At 41.4% G+C, this 16,012-nt stretch overlaps 1 protein-coding gene and 1 long non-coding RNA gene across 6 annotated transcripts in view; one reads left to right on the top strand and one right to left on the bottom strand.

Annotated features, from left to right (window-relative positions):
- The window catches only part of CDYL2 (chromodomain Y like 2), a 58,179-nt gene that overhangs the window by 12,279 nt on the left and 29,888 nt on the right, over positions 1-16,012 (top strand). The window contains exon 1 of one of the 2 annotated variants that reach the window (XM_032701019.1): positions 12,165-12,463. The exons of the other annotated variant lie outside the window; for it this stretch is intronic. Coding sequence (XP_032556910.1) covers positions 12,335-12,463 — 129 coding nt within the window. The 5' untranslated portion in view covers positions 12,165-12,334. Of the gene's footprint in view, positions 1-12,164; positions 12,464-16,012 lie in introns of those variants that run through there. 2 annotated transcript variants of the gene reach the window in all.
- The window catches only part of LOC116793285, a 93,402-nt gene that overhangs the window by 11,331 nt on the left and 66,059 nt on the right, over positions 1-16,012 (bottom strand). The window contains exons 4-6 of one of the 4 annotated variants that reach the window (XR_004359429.1): positions 13,965-14,123; positions 4,959-5,059; positions 2,982-3,151 (exon numbers count right to left, since the gene is read on the bottom strand). The exons of 1 other annotated variant lie outside the window; for it this stretch is intronic. This is a non-coding gene — a long non-coding RNA (uncharacterized LOC116793285). Of the gene's footprint in view, positions 1-2,981; positions 3,152-4,958; positions 5,060-10,158; positions 10,361-13,964; positions 14,124-16,012 lie in introns of those variants that run through there. 2 more of the 4 variants (XR_004359431.1, XR_004359433.1) reach the window with 2 other exon arrangements.

Here is a 16,012-nt window from a genome sequence, read left to right on the forward strand (position 1 = left end):
GAATCCCTTTAGGTAACTGAACTAAGTTCTGCCTTAATATAACACTTCTGTAAAATGTCTAGATTCCCTTACTAATTCTAGGATTTTGTGCAGCTCAGAACAGCTTTAACAGAACTTTTTCTAAACATCTTTCTTACTTCATGTCCAGCTGCTGTTGCTCCTGTTACCACCAAAAGGCAGCCATTCCAAGATGACAAGCATCTTAAAAGTTGCATTGTAATGGCAGTGGTGGGTTAGACACAGAGGATGTTGTTTAGTACTGAGAATCACCAGAGTATGTTTGGGATGTGCATTTAAATACGTACACTTTCCCTGGCATCGAGGGGATATCTGGGGATTGCCGACAGATATTTAGTATTTGATATATCACTTGCTCAAGATTTGGAAAGTACTTGAGTAGTAAGCCTGAGGGTTAGCAGAGGAACTGTGTGATAAGCCTCAGATCTCACAGAAGAACTGATAGCAAGACCTATCTTTTCATTCCCCCTCTGATTATACAGCAGCGCAACAGGGCTTTGCAGTGGCAGATACAGCCTAACTGAGGGAGGCACAGGATGAACCAAGGCTGGTTTCCAGTCAGTTTTGAGGGGATTTTTCTTTTAAAGTGACTAGTCTGTAGCTCCATTTCTGAGAAGGTTCCTTGAGCCTCTGACTCAGACAGAGACAAACCGGTAGCTGGAGTGGGACAGAAACTGCCGCCTGTTGGGAGCTGGTTCCCCTCTGCAGACACGGGGGCAGCTGCTTCTGATCTGTGGCTTCTCACTGCTATTGTGTGAGGGAATCACACTCCCAGTTTCAAGAGCCACAACACAGACTAAGCAAAGCCGTGGCTCGTTTAGGACTGGGTGTTATTTTAATAAGCTTAATAAATCCTATATAGGACTGAAAGTTTCTTTGGAGTTCTCAGTCCTGCAAAGCAGCGCTCTCGGGCTGACCTTTGAGCCTTGTGCACACTGCAGAGCTCTGAAAAACTGCACCAGTTCTGGGCTGCACCAATTTCAGCAGCATCAGCAAGCCCAGGGTAAGCAGCTCACCCGCTTTAGCAGCTGTTTTTCAGCATCAGGTTGGTCAGACATTGTCCTGCAAAGGGCTTCCACTGCCACAGGTCACCATGGCCACAGACACTCACCCAGCTCCAGGAGGTCCATCCTCACGGAGGAAAAAACTGATTTGCTTCGTGAAATAAGGATGAGGAGTTGGCATCTTTTTTCTTAACCAAACTCATCACATGCTTTAAGCTGAAATGTTCATGAATGTTAATATTGTTCTTGTGAAGCAGGAATGGCAAGGATTCGTTTCATGTGCAGCATGGACACTGACCTTCAAAGGGAAAAACTCATTGCAGCACCATTTATCTCACTTTTGGCAAAGCAGGGTGATGAAGTGGTGTATTTTCTTTTAAAAGTACTACCACAGCTGTTTTCTGGCTACATTACAATTTTATTAATGGACGTGTATTCTAAGTTATCTATTCTTGGACAGTCTACTTTGGAACACTCAAACTAAAAAAATTGCTTTTATAAAACTATTTTAGTGAGCTTTAATAGCAAATGCTGAGAAATATGGTAGATATACCAGGAAAATTAAAAGCCCTAGGGCTATATTTTTTTTTTAAGAGTCACTTAAAAAACAGAGCTTCACCAAACCAAGTTGACCTTGCTTGTTGCAGTGCTGGAGAGCTTTGGTTGTGCACAGCTATGAGTACACACTGTTAGAATAACATATCAGAACATACCAGTGGCATTTGGCTTTGTGACTTCTACTAAGACAGGGTGTCCACAGCTGACTCCACAGAAAACCTGGTCTCAAAATTAACTCAGTTTGTATTTTGGAACTTTCATATAGGCCACAAAAGTGCTGCAAGGGGCACGGAAGTGTCGCTTCCTTCCCTCAGTATATAAACAATACACAATATAAACAATATATAAACCACTAACTCAAAGGATTTAAACTCTTTCCTTACACTTTAGTGATGCTTTATGTGCCTGCTTTAGAACATTCCTAAAGTGTTATGTTTCAATTTGTTTGATTGGTGTTTTTTAATTCATGACGCGGGATTTAAAAAAAACCCAAACACTGAATTTTTTAGGGTTTTTTGGAAGGTAAATTTTTTTAAAAATTTTTACAGCATGTGCAACTTTCATAGATGACTTGCTTTTTAAGGTTTTGCACTTAGGTGGTATTATGACTCTAAATAAATTCAATTAAATATTTAGCATTTGATCCTTTTGCAGACAAACGAAGCTGTTGTTGTCCTGTTTCCAAAAGGGTCCAGATCCATGTGGATGTAAAGCAGTTTGTAGACACATGTGGGTAATTATATAGTTGTTTAAAATAATCCAGTAAAGCACGGGGAAAACTGCTGTCTTTGGCCACGTGACTGAACACATGGGTACAGCTTTAAGACAATAAGTAATAAATTTTTTGCATAGCAGGAATAAAACTGGGGCACAGAACTGAACACTGCACATCTTCCTTGCATTTAAACTGTCCATTTTCTTTAGTCAAAATTGGGCCTTTTTAAAAGGAGGTGCACTGTTTTTCTAAACAATAAAACAAAGAAATGACTTGTATCGATCTGGTGAAGGCAGTTATTATAGTCCCACACTTCATAAAAATGTTCTCCCTCAAAATTACATGAAATAACATGAATTAGAACTTTAAACACAAGTGATGAACAGTAACACTTAGGGTGAAGTTTTAGAATACGGCTCCAAAGCAGCAAAGATTTTAGACAGAGCCATCCCATTAGCTCCCAAATCTTACCAAATGTAAAGAAACACAGAGGCCATCTGTTCATGGAGCTGCAAACCACTGCAGGATTTAAGGTTTGGAAAATGACACTAATTAAAAGATATAAAAGGCACCGGTGGCTGGAAGTTTTGCCATCACAAATTAGAGTCGAGATGCACTTTTTACATTAAGGTTACAGCATTTTATTTATAGGACTTTGATTCACTCCCAGCAGTGCTGTACTTTCTGTGAATCACTTCCAATTAAGATGCAATGATTTTCTCATCGTGTGGTTTCAGTGAATCAGAATTTGGGACCTGGTGCAGAACTGCTGAATGAAGGACGTTCCCGTGTGACCCAGGATGAGGATCTTGGGTGGAATTGTCCCTTGTGGCCTCAAATCTGGGGCTCTCTGAGCCTGTAAATAATGTCATGGCACACAAATAAGCAAGTCTGGGCCCTCATAATGAAAAGGAAACGGGTTCCTCTTAAACAGAAGTGATATTGGTACTTCTTCAGTGCCCTGGGATGCAAACTTATTCTAGATCTCTGTTCTATGCTTATTTGTTTTTTAATGTTATCAAGACACTGCATCCCCAAAGTTTTATAGCCACTGAATAAACAATTGCCAAAAAAAAAGGAAAACCTTGGTGACATTGGAAAAAAAGTTTGTGCTATCACATGTCATTCACTCAGGAAGGCCACTATTATTTAATAGTTTTGTGGGTTTCATTTTTAGACTGTACCAGACACCTGAAATGCTGGAAACCTCCTGCTCAAACATGCAGAGTCTGCTTCCCCATTATTTTCAGAACATCTGACAAACAGGATATTATCAGCTTTGTATGTTAAACACTGGTTAAAAATCTATAGTTTGGAGAAAGGCCTGGTGACCAACTGCTGGAGAATGAGTTCTAGTGTGTGAAGAAACTATAAAGTGCATATCACTCTAATGGAGCAGAAATGTTCAGTACTTTATGCTGTTACAAATAACAAGCAATTTCAGACTCTTTCTTTAGAATTATAGGCTTTTTCACTGTACACACAGCATATTTAGATTATCACAGGATGCCCTTCATTGCACAATGCCCACAATTACTTACATAATTAGATTTCATGTTGCTGACTTAGGAGTCTGTAACTAGACAGGCATTAGAGAAGGAAAAGAACCAAAATCCGAAAATACAGACTGTGGGGTAAAGAGAGCCTGAAAAATATCTTTGCTGTCTAAATATCTACCACTAAAAAAAAAACCAAACAAACAACTTGAGGTCAGTTTCTTTTTGTTGAAGATAAATTGCAATTCTGCTCCTTACAAAAAATTGAAGTGGGTTATTGATTAACTTGGACAGGACTGTCCATTGTTGATATGTCTGGGATTATGAAGGGTCTAAAACATGAGAAAATACATCACTAAAATAGCTGACAGTCAAAAGATATCAAACATTCTGATTAGCTTGAATAAAAATTATTTTATATTCTATGATCATCAGAGGAATTTATTACACACCTCAAGAGTGCTCATCTGAGTAAGGAACATTTCCAGCAAAATGTAGGAGATGTCCAGGTGATTCAGACACTCTGCCCTTCCTCACTGTCACCTTCAGAAGACTCTTTCCACCTATTTAGAGAGAAACTGGAAACCATTCCATCCATTTTTCCCCGTGTCATCTCCCTGGCATTTATGCTTATGTTGTAAAACATCTCCAGTTCCCTTCAGAAGTAATTCACAGGAGCAAACCTGCCTTTTAACACCTGCCCTGACTATAATTGTTGCATTAATGGCATCACCAAGGCAAGAGCTGTGAAGATCCCAGAGCATTTGGAGCTGCCTGTGCCGTGTCTGCCCTGCATGGGGCATGTTCTGCCCAGCCTGGGACATCAGCAGCCAAGGGCAAGGTCTGCTCCAGAATAACAGCGAGTTTTTAGCCAGCAAAGCCAACATCTCTGTCTTTGGGGCACTCTGAGCAATCATTAGCACTTGTCTGACAGACACTCTGTACTGGATGTTGTGATTAACATATTCTGACCATTTAATTTCAAGAACAAGTCAGACACGATGACACGCTGCATATCAAAGGGAAGGGCTCGCTGCTCTGAGCTCCACCTGTTCTGCTGCTGAATAATAGCCAGGATCATTAGGATCCATGTGGGGGGATAGGTTTACATGGTGCTTTGTAACTAGGAAAATAACATTTCAGAGGGGTAATTGGGTAAATACATACTCTGCAGGGAAATCCTCTGAAGACAAACTGTCAGTTTGTTTAAATCTTCCTTCCATGTCCACCTGAAGTTTCTTGTTTCTTGGAATTAACCATCTTGAAATCTTCAAAACATAAAATCCTTTATTTATTATTATTATTATTATTATTATTACTGTTATTATTATTATTACTGTTATTATTATCTAGAAACAAGTTTAATTGTGTTCTAGATACATTATATTAATTATTATCCCTCAGAATATTCCAAAAGGGTGAGGTTTATGTTCCTTCATTAGACCAGAACTGACAAGCATAATAAAAGCAATACTTCTCCAATATTTACCAGTATTTTTGCTGCAGTTGTAAGAATACAGCACTCCTCCATCATGGGTGTTACTCTGTATTTCTGCAATATTTTTTCTGTGAGTGCCTTTGTACACAACTGCTCTTTGGAGAAAAAAGAACACTTGAAGGTTGATCAGAAATTCCTTCTGTTATTCCAGAGCCAGGTTAATCCAGGTGTAGTCTTTTTCCTATATATTCATCCTATGAGTCTCTTACCCCTCTCAAGTATGCTGGGAACCTCTTGGTCTTTTCAGGACATTACACTGAATAATCTATTCCCAAATTATGGGATAGAACCAGCAGTGAGAGCCAGTGCTAAATGCAGATAGAAAGCACAAGTTAATCTTGGGATTTTTTTCCTGGTTTTTATTGCTCACTAGGCTTCAAAAACAGTTGCTTCATCTTTTCATTTTGTAGATTGCTGTACATACAGATTATTTCAATGCATCTTTCCCATTTTCAGCACCAGGTCTGAAATCACTGAGAGGGTGTTTTTTGGGTAAGGCACATAAAAATGAAGAGAAGGGCTGAGTAGTGAGGAGGACCAGAAACACAAATACAGACTTTGAAGCCCCATCTAAGCATCCCATCCTACCTCCAGGATAGGGACAGGAACCACAAGGATATTTTTATTAGCATATTTCCTCCTGTCTTTGTGGTAAATGTATGATAACTTAGCCTTCTTATCCCTGTCTTCAATTCCTTCCTGCTGGATGAAGAGCAAACATCCAGCTGTGACATGGAGCATGTTGTGTGTTCACACCCCAGCTTAGCACATCCCTGGTTCTGCTTTTACCAAACACTGAAAATACACTGAATAATGACTTCACAATGGATCTCAGTATTAAAAAATGTCTATTTAATGACTAAGAAAACCTTTTTAACCTTGTGAGCAGCTGACCTTGGTCCTCCAACCCATCTCTCCTTTGTACATCTCAGAGAGTAGATGGGTCTGGCTGTGTGACCTGAAGGGGAACAAACTCTGATGGCACCAGGTCAGAGAAAGTTGGAAGTTCAGAGCTGCTCATGAGAAGCTGCCTTCCAGCTGCCTGGTGGATCCAAACCCAGCTCCACTGAGTCAATTCACACACCCACTTCAAGAGATTGCATAGAACTCAGTTTTCCAAATGGAGCTGCTTTTCCAAGTGGAAAAGAATTAATAAAGAATTAATAAATTATTAGTAAATACTTTAGGCAAAATGTATTTTAGAATCATAGAATAATGTAGTTTGGAATGGACTTTGAAGATCATCTGATCCAACCCTTTGCTTAAGGCAGCACCAACTTAATTAGTTTAGTCAGGGTCTTGTTGAGTCAAGTTGTGAATATCTCAAAGGGTGGATAAGTCAAGTTGTGAATATCTCCAAGGATGGATATTCCACAGCCTCTCTGGATGTCTGTCCCAGAATGTATGGTTAGTGCTGGGGATGACAGTGAAGACAGCAGAAGATTATTATTGACTCATTAGAATTAGTTTAATTAGGTGTGAGATTTGTAAGAGTCCTAGGAGTTAAAACTCCTTTCTGTAAGTTCATAAACCATTTGCAAGTGGGATCTTAGGACTGAATGTGACTCAGAGGTTTGTTATCCTAAAGTGGGAATTTAAACTTTCATTCATGAAGTATCTGGAAAACAGTTTGGGTGTTGGAGCACCAACGTGTGTCAGTCCCTGCACTAACCCTCAGTTAATAACAGGCAGACAGCTGCAGCCTTCCACAGCTCCAGTTTGGGACTGGCACAGTGCCACGGAAAGAGCATACACCACCCTAATCCCAGGGAGACAAATGTAGGGAATAAATCTCAGAAACCCTACATTTATAAAAATATAGTGCCCCGTTCTACAGAGGGACGTGGAACAAAGCCCTTTGCCACATCATTGCTGCAAATGCATCCAGGAGCAGCTGAGGTATTAACACAACCGCCAAGTTGGGAATCTGACTAACAAATACATGGAAAATTCCCTCAGTAATATATTCACTACTTACATATTCAATGCTGCTTCGAGCACAGACATTTCTAAATGGTTCCTCAGCTTCGTCAGGGTTCCAGTCTTACCCTGGCTCTTGGCAGCTCTGCCTCATCTCTGAACAGAAAGAGAAGGTGCCCACAGCATGGAGATGTGCACGTGCCTCCAGAGTAACCCTGGCAGTGACCTGACAGGTGTTTGGAGCAGGATGGCAAGATCTGCACCTCTCCACCACAGAAACCCCAGGGTTGTTCCTCAGGACCTCTCTGAAAGGAGTTATGGATTCCAGTTGATAGCAACCCCTGCAGCTGGAAGTCCTGCCAACACTTGGCTGAAACCTTATCATGAGGAACAATGATGAGCTGAAGGAACTGGGGGCACATCAGTTAACACGTCCTCAGCTTGTGGGAATGACCAGGGCTGACACAGAGACCAAGGAATGGGGCCCACCTGTGCCAAAGTCAGCTTTCAGGAGGTCACAGGGCCTGAGGACAGCACAAGGTTGTCTCCTCCACTGCAGGGAGTCCCTGCCAGGGGATGGTGCCATGTCACAGTGTCACAGCAGCGTGGGCAGCGCTGCCCCATGGTTGGTGTAGCCAGCCTGGCTCACTGCACACACTGGGACAGGCACAGTGTCGGTGCCTCCCACCCTGTGAGCAAAGGGGCTGCTCCCAGAGCCCACCAGCTCTTTCCTCCAAAGCACCAAAGCTCATTTCCACCTCAGGTTAAATCAGTGCTTTTACACCTTTCCACGTCCATGTTCGGAGCACTGTCCCCACTTGTTAAACGCAGATTTCCAACCAGCTGCACTCTCTGATGATTTAAGATGCATCTGTCTGATGAGCAGTGACAGCTTTCATAGCTGCCTTCACTACTATCCATAAGAGAGTTTGTTCCTTCCAGGCACCAGGAGCAAGTTGGTTTTACACTGGGCTGAATTCAGGTCTCAAACACAAATTAAATCTGCAGTGAAAACCAATGCAATAATTGAGGCCAGAACTTGGCCTACTGACCCTGCTCATCTGAATGCTATTTTTGAGGGGATAATGATGTATTATTCTTCCTTTTTGACAATTACTCCTTCACAGATAATTTTTGAAATTTTCCGTGCCATTTTTCTGTGATGTTGCTCTGGTATCCTGGATACTTCGCTGTAAAATCCTGTGCTCCTGTCATGCCATTATAGTTGCCTAAAGCAAGTTTCTTTATTCCTTTTTTCTGCTCTACCTTTCTTTTTGGCTCGTTCCTGTATTCTGCCACCACATTAACTTCATTTGTGTAACCAAGAAAATGAAGAATTCTACTGAATTCTGAAAGAAACCTTTGTGTATCATGAGTTTTCTTCTCTTATTATCCCGCTACTTTACAAACTGCTACTTCAGCTTTTTACTCAAAGGATCACCCCTCAGCCTTCTATATTGTACAAAGTTATCTATTTTTAGCCCTTTCCTTTTTAAACCTCTCCCTGCATGGTATTATTCACAAATTTGACTGTCACTACCTTTGCTCTGTGGATGCTCCAAACCAGTTGCCACCTATTCTAGTCTGGATAGAGAGTATGAAGTGGATATATGATTTATGCTTCTGATACCTCCTTATCCCTGTCCAGTCACTAACAGAACATGGACAGGGTTCTGCATTTTCTTGTCCCTTCTGTGTCAGTGCTGGGGAGGGGCCTGGCAGATTGGTTACATCCCACTGCCCAAAACCACCAAGGAAAGGCAAACCCACCCACGGGGTTGTTTTTCTTAAGGACCTGGGTGCACTTGGTGGGTGCTGCAGAGGGATGGGGAAACATGATGTGCCCCTCAAGGGGATTTGCTTTTTGGGTGAGAACAGTCTGTTCCAGGGAGAATGGGTTCCTTCCATCTCAGAAAAAGTGGCAGAGCCATCCAGTATTGTCTGTTATCCAGGAGCTTTTCCGGGGGAATCATTTCTTATCTATTGTTTTATTAATATTGTTGGTGTTACTGTTCTTTTCTTATGTCACTGCTGTTTCCAGTAAATTGTTTGTATCCCAACCCCCAGTCTTTGCCTTTTGTGCCTCCAGTTGGAGGGGGAGCACTGGGTGGTTTTAGTGGGAGCGTTAAATTAGAGAATACCATTCCAAAACCATGACAATCACTTCAAAAACAGTTCTCACAGAATGTGCTGAGCTGGGTGAGACCCACAAGGATCATCAGGTTCAGTTCCTGGCCATGCATAGGACCCTCCCCAAGAGTCACACCGTGTGCCTGAGAGTATCATCCCAACACTTCTTGACCTCTGGCAGGCTTGGAGCAGTGACCATGTGTCTCCCTGTATGCAGGAGCGACAAAACACATACTGCCACTGGAGATTCTTTCCCAAAAATTGCTGTCTCACATCCTAGATCATGGAGTAACTATGTCTAATTGTTCATTTGTCTTGTTTTCCAACCCAGAGCCTTCATTTTCACCAAACTGTCATTTCAGCCTGGGGCATGTTCCTTGAAAATCTCTACAAAACTATTGCATTTTCCTCCCTCAGAGATCACTGTAAAATTCCCTTCAGTACAATGGCCACTTGAACTGAGCAGCATCCCTTTGTACCCCTCAATACTCTGTACCCATCCCTTGTCTCATCTCCTCAATGTGTGAGCTGTGCAGGGCCAGCAGTCGCCCTCCTCAGCTGGTAAATCCTCTCTGAACATCCGAAATCCTAAATCCTCAGCACCTTTGGAAACACCGAGTGACAAATCCCTCCCCGAAACCAAGGCTTTCACTCCTTTGTGCTCAAGTTCACCACTTTGCTGTAAAAGGGCTAAGAAAATATTTTTCTACCTGCCCCACAAGAACATGTGGTTTATTTTGTGACAGTAGTACCGGTAGTGTTTGTAAAGCAGTGAGTCACTGAGTGGAAGTACAACAAGTAGCTCAAATATTTATTTGTACTGTATTAGAGCTAAACCTTTGTATTTTTTTAATGTGGAATCTTCACTTCTGACTAAGCTTTGGGATGTAAAAGTGTTGAACTGAAGTCCTGGCCTTGAGCTGAATCTCAATGAAGCCCATATGGAGGAGAAAAGGGCTGGGTGAACTGTACAGCAGAACATTAAAATCAGCCAGAACTGAACAAGGTAGAGGAGAACAAACTGCCAATGAACATAAAAGAAGACAGCATTAATTTCTGTCTAATGATTTCATATGCAGGTTTCATGTAAATTAATAGTTGCTTCCTGCATTTCTGGGCTTGCTTTAATGCTGAAGAGCACCTTTAGTGATAGTTGTATTTTTATTTTTCAACTGTTGCTTACACATTTCTACATCTGTTTGGAAACGTGATATTTTTAACAAGTTCCAGGCAGTAAAAACTGTGATCTGTTCACATAAACACTGGTTTGCTTAGAAGTCTCTTCAAGTCCTGCTCCTGTTCCTATAAACTGCTTTTAAAATAAAAAAACTAAAAACCTCATGGTTTAAATCCCAGGGATTCCTACTTTGACTTTACTGGGGAATAACTCTGCTGACTTGTAGCACTGTAAAGGAAGCACAGGCAGAATCAGAGCCTTACTAGGTTGTGCTGAACTCTTTGCTGATAAACACATTTTCCACACACATCCTCTTGGATGGTTTAAAACTGGAGAATCCCCTTGAATTTGGCAGAGAAACTTGAGAAAGGAGTCCACAGTATTAGAAAGCTGAGAGCCACACATGTGTCCAAAACAGCCAGCTCTTTGTAGAGCTTAGCAAAATATTTTGTCTCCTTGAATTTAGATTTCTCACTCATCCTTTAGTCATCTGTGATCGTCACAGAAATAGGCTGTGCAGGAACAGCTCTGCCTCAAGCAAACCCCTCCTGTGCCTCAGTTCTCTGGGACCAGCAGCTCCCACTGGCTGTGGAAAGCTCCTCTACCATGGTAAATGGGAACAGCATTTATTTTGCACTTTGTTTTGGTCTACAAAACAGGAAAATATCTGTTGTTTCTAAATTTAAAGCATGCACTATAATGTACAAAACAAATGTAGCAGTACAGTAAAAACTACCAGCTGTAGTTTAGTGCTGAAATCAAGGCAGGCATTTTTCATCAACTTCAAATGTTCTAGACAGCACTGAGATCTACTCTGGAATGGATTGTGCCAGTGAGTTTGTGGAGGGTGTGTTCAGAACTGACCACTTCTTAGCATAAGGGACACCCAGGACTTGGCTTCTTGCTTTGCTTCCCTTAAGAACCATGAAAGACAATAATGAACTGATTTATTGTACAAGAGAAAAAAGGGATTTGATAAATTAAATGTGTCACTGTGCTTTAAAATAAACAGAACCCTCCGTGTTCTTTGGATTTCTCTGGGTGTTGGAGGTGTTGACAATGTTTGTGAGTCAAAGGAACAGACTCAAAGGGTCTCCCCCACCCTGCAGAACAGTTTGTGATGACACAGGTGCACTGCTGGATTGCAAAGGGAAAAACCCTGCTCTTCCTCCAGTAAAGAACATTCTCAGCATTACCTTATCCTGGTGCTAAAGAAGATCTTTTTTTGTGTACTTCTCCTGCACCTTTGAAAACCATCTGACTTTCCAAATGAAAACTCGAAATATTTTTTATGAAGTGATTGCATTTAGGAATGAACAGCTCTTTGCTGTTCAGTCTGTGAGCAATAAGCCTGGACAGAAATATGTTCTGGATCATGAACATGTCCAATATGAAAAGGTTTGTATGATGTAATTGCCTACAGTGACAGGGACTACCCAAGTTGATCGAAAAGTCCATTCCTGATCCCTGTGTCATCTGTCAATTTTCCTTTTCCAAGGGACAGTATCGGTCTGTGCAAAAATGTCCTTCCTCCAGTGCAAGATTCCTGTGTATATTATTATTCCTGTTTGCTCCAAACCCCACAACGGTTGTGGCACTTCCACCACAGGTATTATTTATACACATGCACTTAAATATCCTAATAGAGGAAAATGATGTGGATTACACCCTTAAATTTATAGTGGGAGAGGGAAATGGCTTTAACAAACTGGGAGTTTGGAGTCCTGTAAGCACTGACCAGGAGAAAGCTGCTGGACACAAACCAAGAGGAGAGGTCACGGAAATGGGTTCTGTGAGTAGGGTCAGCAACGGGGACAAATGGGGAGCCACGGCCCTGGTGTGGAACTGGAGATGTGGCACTGGGGCAGTTTTGAAAAGAGTCAGAAAAGAACAACTGAGAGCCCAGACCAGAATTGCAGTTTCAGTGAGACCGAATTTCAGAGAAAGGTGGGACTTCCAAGAAAACGGGCGGATGGTCCCTGGAGATATGAGTGAGCACGGAAGCTGGGGCTGGGGCTGTTTGTCTCTCAGCCAGGGCTCCATCTCATCTCCACTGGTTCTGGAAGCAGGTCCCTCTGCCAGGAGCCCCTTGGCACAACGAGGAAATCGTGTTGCTCACGTCCTCACGGAGCGAGGCTCATCCTTCAGGGGGTTCTAAATGCCTGGATGGCAGGGAAGGGAACTCACAGAGTGCACTGACACAGGGCAAAATGCTGGGGCCAGAAAAGTTAGGAATGTGAAAACACCACTTTTAGCAGGAATTTCCAATGGCTGCATCACTCCTGTAAAATACAACTGATGGCAGTGCACTCCTGGGTTTCCATCTAAACCAGGACCATTGGATCTCCCAGCAGGGAGCCTCTTCAGCATTAAGGTCTCTCAGGAGAGGAGGATCAAAGGTGCAGGTTTGCACACAGGGACCAGCAGGAGATTTAACAGCATTTATTTGTTCTGTTTTAAGTCTTGGTACGTGTGTGTTGGAGGACACATGCACCTAACACAGTGGTTTTCAGTCGTGCTTAATACCAGGCTTTTCCCAGTGAAAATGCAGAAGTTTCAGGGTTTCCCTGATAAGTTTTAACACCTCTTCTGATTCTAAAACAATTATAAAACAGGGGAAAATAATAGAAAATTAAAAACCCATACGCTTAAAAGGAGTTAAAAAGGAACTGCATAAACAGCAGTGTCTTCTTAACACTAAGAGGGTGTTCAGTGGCCTTCCTGGGAAGGTGGCATTTGATGTTCTGAGTAATTCAGATGAGCAATGTCTTCCCTTGCATTTTTGTGACTATTTGGCCCTTGCACTTTCATTTTGACCTTCCAGGTAACCACACAGATTTTCTACTGGGGGGTTCCATAGCTGACTCATGGACTGGCCCTACTCTGTGGGGCAGGTTCTGAAGAGTTCCAGCTTTCATTCCACTGTTATTTTTCTAACATGAATAGTAGCTGCTTCAGGAGATATGTTGCCATATTTCTTGTACATCTGGAACAAATGCTCTAATTACCAGATTTTGAGAAACAAAAATAAGTTACAAGCAGGCAAGAGACTTACAGCTAATGAAATACTCCATATCTCGAAGCAAACGGAATGAAAAGAGGGAAGTTGGGGCAATACTGAATTTTGAGAAGACAAACATGTTGAATCAGATGGCTTTTATCTCTCTCAGAAATCTTACTGCCTTCCTCTCCTTGGCACTTCCTTCAAATACCCTTCCAACACCCTGAGGCACAACATGGGACAAAGACCTCCAATGAAAAAAACACACGAAGCAGCAGCACAAGTCCTGTAATCACAGTAATGAAAAGCAGTTTTTCTGGTGTCTGTCGTGCAGTGGCTGCTGCTCTGAAGAGTTCCCTGAGACAGAGACCATCTGAACATCCCAGATTACAGTTTAAATGCCTACATGGATATGCAAGGAGAGGAGAGGAGATGACATGTACTTACTTTGGAAATCACTGAGTACATCTGCAATCTTCCAGACCTTCCTGGAAGTTTACTGATCTCCTGGAAGGTGTTTTCTGGGTGTGCAAGGATTTTTATTTATGCTCTTCAGAGCTGTGAACTGTGAGATGAGTGAACTGTGCTTCAGCTTCACAGTTACATCTGTAGAAATAATTCCATAGGAATTACCCTTTTTAACTTAGCCTGGATTTAATTTTTTTTTAATAAATGAACAATAACACTGTGTTATTAAATGATTTTGACCCTGGATCTTCTGTGAAGGAAGGGATGTGTGTTGTACTCTGCATATATAAACACAGCACTTCAGTTTACCAAGCTCTACATATTTATAGTGTAATTGATTCGGGGTTTTTTTTAATTTCACATTAAGTTTAGAATAAAGACATCTTTTAAATTTATTTATGCCTCTCATCCTGGTTTGTGTATAGAGCTTGGTTTAAGGCTAGTTGGAAGCTAAAAAGTGTGTTGCAAATGCATTTGCACAATGCCATTGTCTCATTCTATTTGTTCCCTTTAAAGGTATTTATATGGCAACATATCAGCACCTCAGCTCATCCAAAATTAGCCAGGAGTGGTGGGGAGAGAGAGAATCCAGGGAAGTGATGGTACATGTCAGTTCTGGCACTTTCTTAACTGTGATACTTCTGCAAAGTTTGTTTGCAATCATTTCATTTTATTACATTTAAGTGCTTAGTTTTCCAAAGCAAATGTAGTGAACTGAGGGATTTGGCAACTGTAACTACCAAGGTCACTTTTGGGAAGATGTGATTCAGTCCTGATTAAAGACAGATTTGAGGGGGGAAAAGGGCAAATCAGCCACTGAAGCCCAAGATATTTTCTGCATATCCTCAGAACTTTGTGTTGCTTATTCTAGGGGAGGAATTCAAGTATTACTTCTATTAATCTGTCACAGAATTATTTCTCATCAAGAAAACTCATATGATTTGTGCAACCTTAAGTAAATGTAGAAAGGTTATTGCTTTATATACCACCTGTTAAAACCAATATACATCATTAAAAACCAAAGTAGTGGCGTTTGCTGTTACTGTGCACTGTGGATAGAAGGAAAATGGGACAGACAGGACGAGGTGTGAGTAAATCCCTGATGTTTGTGCCTCCAGTGAAGCACCTCACAGTTTCACTGAAAAGGGGATAAATATTACTGAGGAACTTAAAGCCCCAAGAAAGAAAAGGGACCATGTTGAGAGGTCAAGTATGTTGGATGCTCCCCTGAGCTGCATTCAGTGATGAACAATGAGGCCGTAATGAGGAGGAGAAAATATCTACTCAGACTTTTTATGCATCATTAGTCAAGCCAGTGGGTATTATGGTTGAACTAAAAAAAAAATCAAGGAAAACAAACTAATTTTGGATCAGCCCACATTTTTTTCATTTTCTCCCCAGCAAAACAATAAACTGAAAAGAGGGTTGACCAGAAACAAAACATTTTGTCTTCAGTTTGTGTTGTCCCTCTTTATTTTAGTTCGTTAAATCTGAGAGGGAACACTGATAGTTTTGTTCCAAAAATGCTGTAATGAAATGCTGAGTCTTTCCCAAATAGATTTGCTTTCTGAATGTTTTTTTTTCGGAAATCATTTATTAAATTTGACCCAATTTCATAAATATTTTTATTCTCCCTTCGTGATGTGTTGAACTCATTAATCACATTCCCCATTGCCAGTATTTTGTTTCCCAGGAACAAAGACCACTCATATTGTCTCCTTTTATCCTCTTCATTGAAATGCAGGATGCCTCATCACCAAAATACTTGAGTGCTTTCCATATTAAAAAATGCCCTCCACAAAACCTCTTCCTTTTCCTTTTTCTCCTTGTGGAGCAGCAACATGAAATCTGTGTAGTTAAAGACAGGAATACAGTGATATAGTGAAAAAAGGGGAGGGTGAAGGGATGGTTCTTGTGTGTGATCCCAAAGAAGGTGAGGTATTTGCCCATCCTTTCTGAGGTTCTTCCTTCAGTGAGCAAGTGGGGAGTGCAGCTGGTGTAATCCCTCAAAGACAAACAAGTTACTC

Source organism: Chiroxiphia lanceolata, chromosome 13, assembly GCF_009829145.1.
Source record: "Chiroxiphia lanceolata isolate bChiLan1 chromosome 13, bChiLan1.pri, whole genome shotgun sequence".
Taxonomy (NCBI): Eukaryota; Metazoa; Chordata; class Aves; order Passeriformes; family Pipridae; genus Chiroxiphia; species Chiroxiphia lanceolata.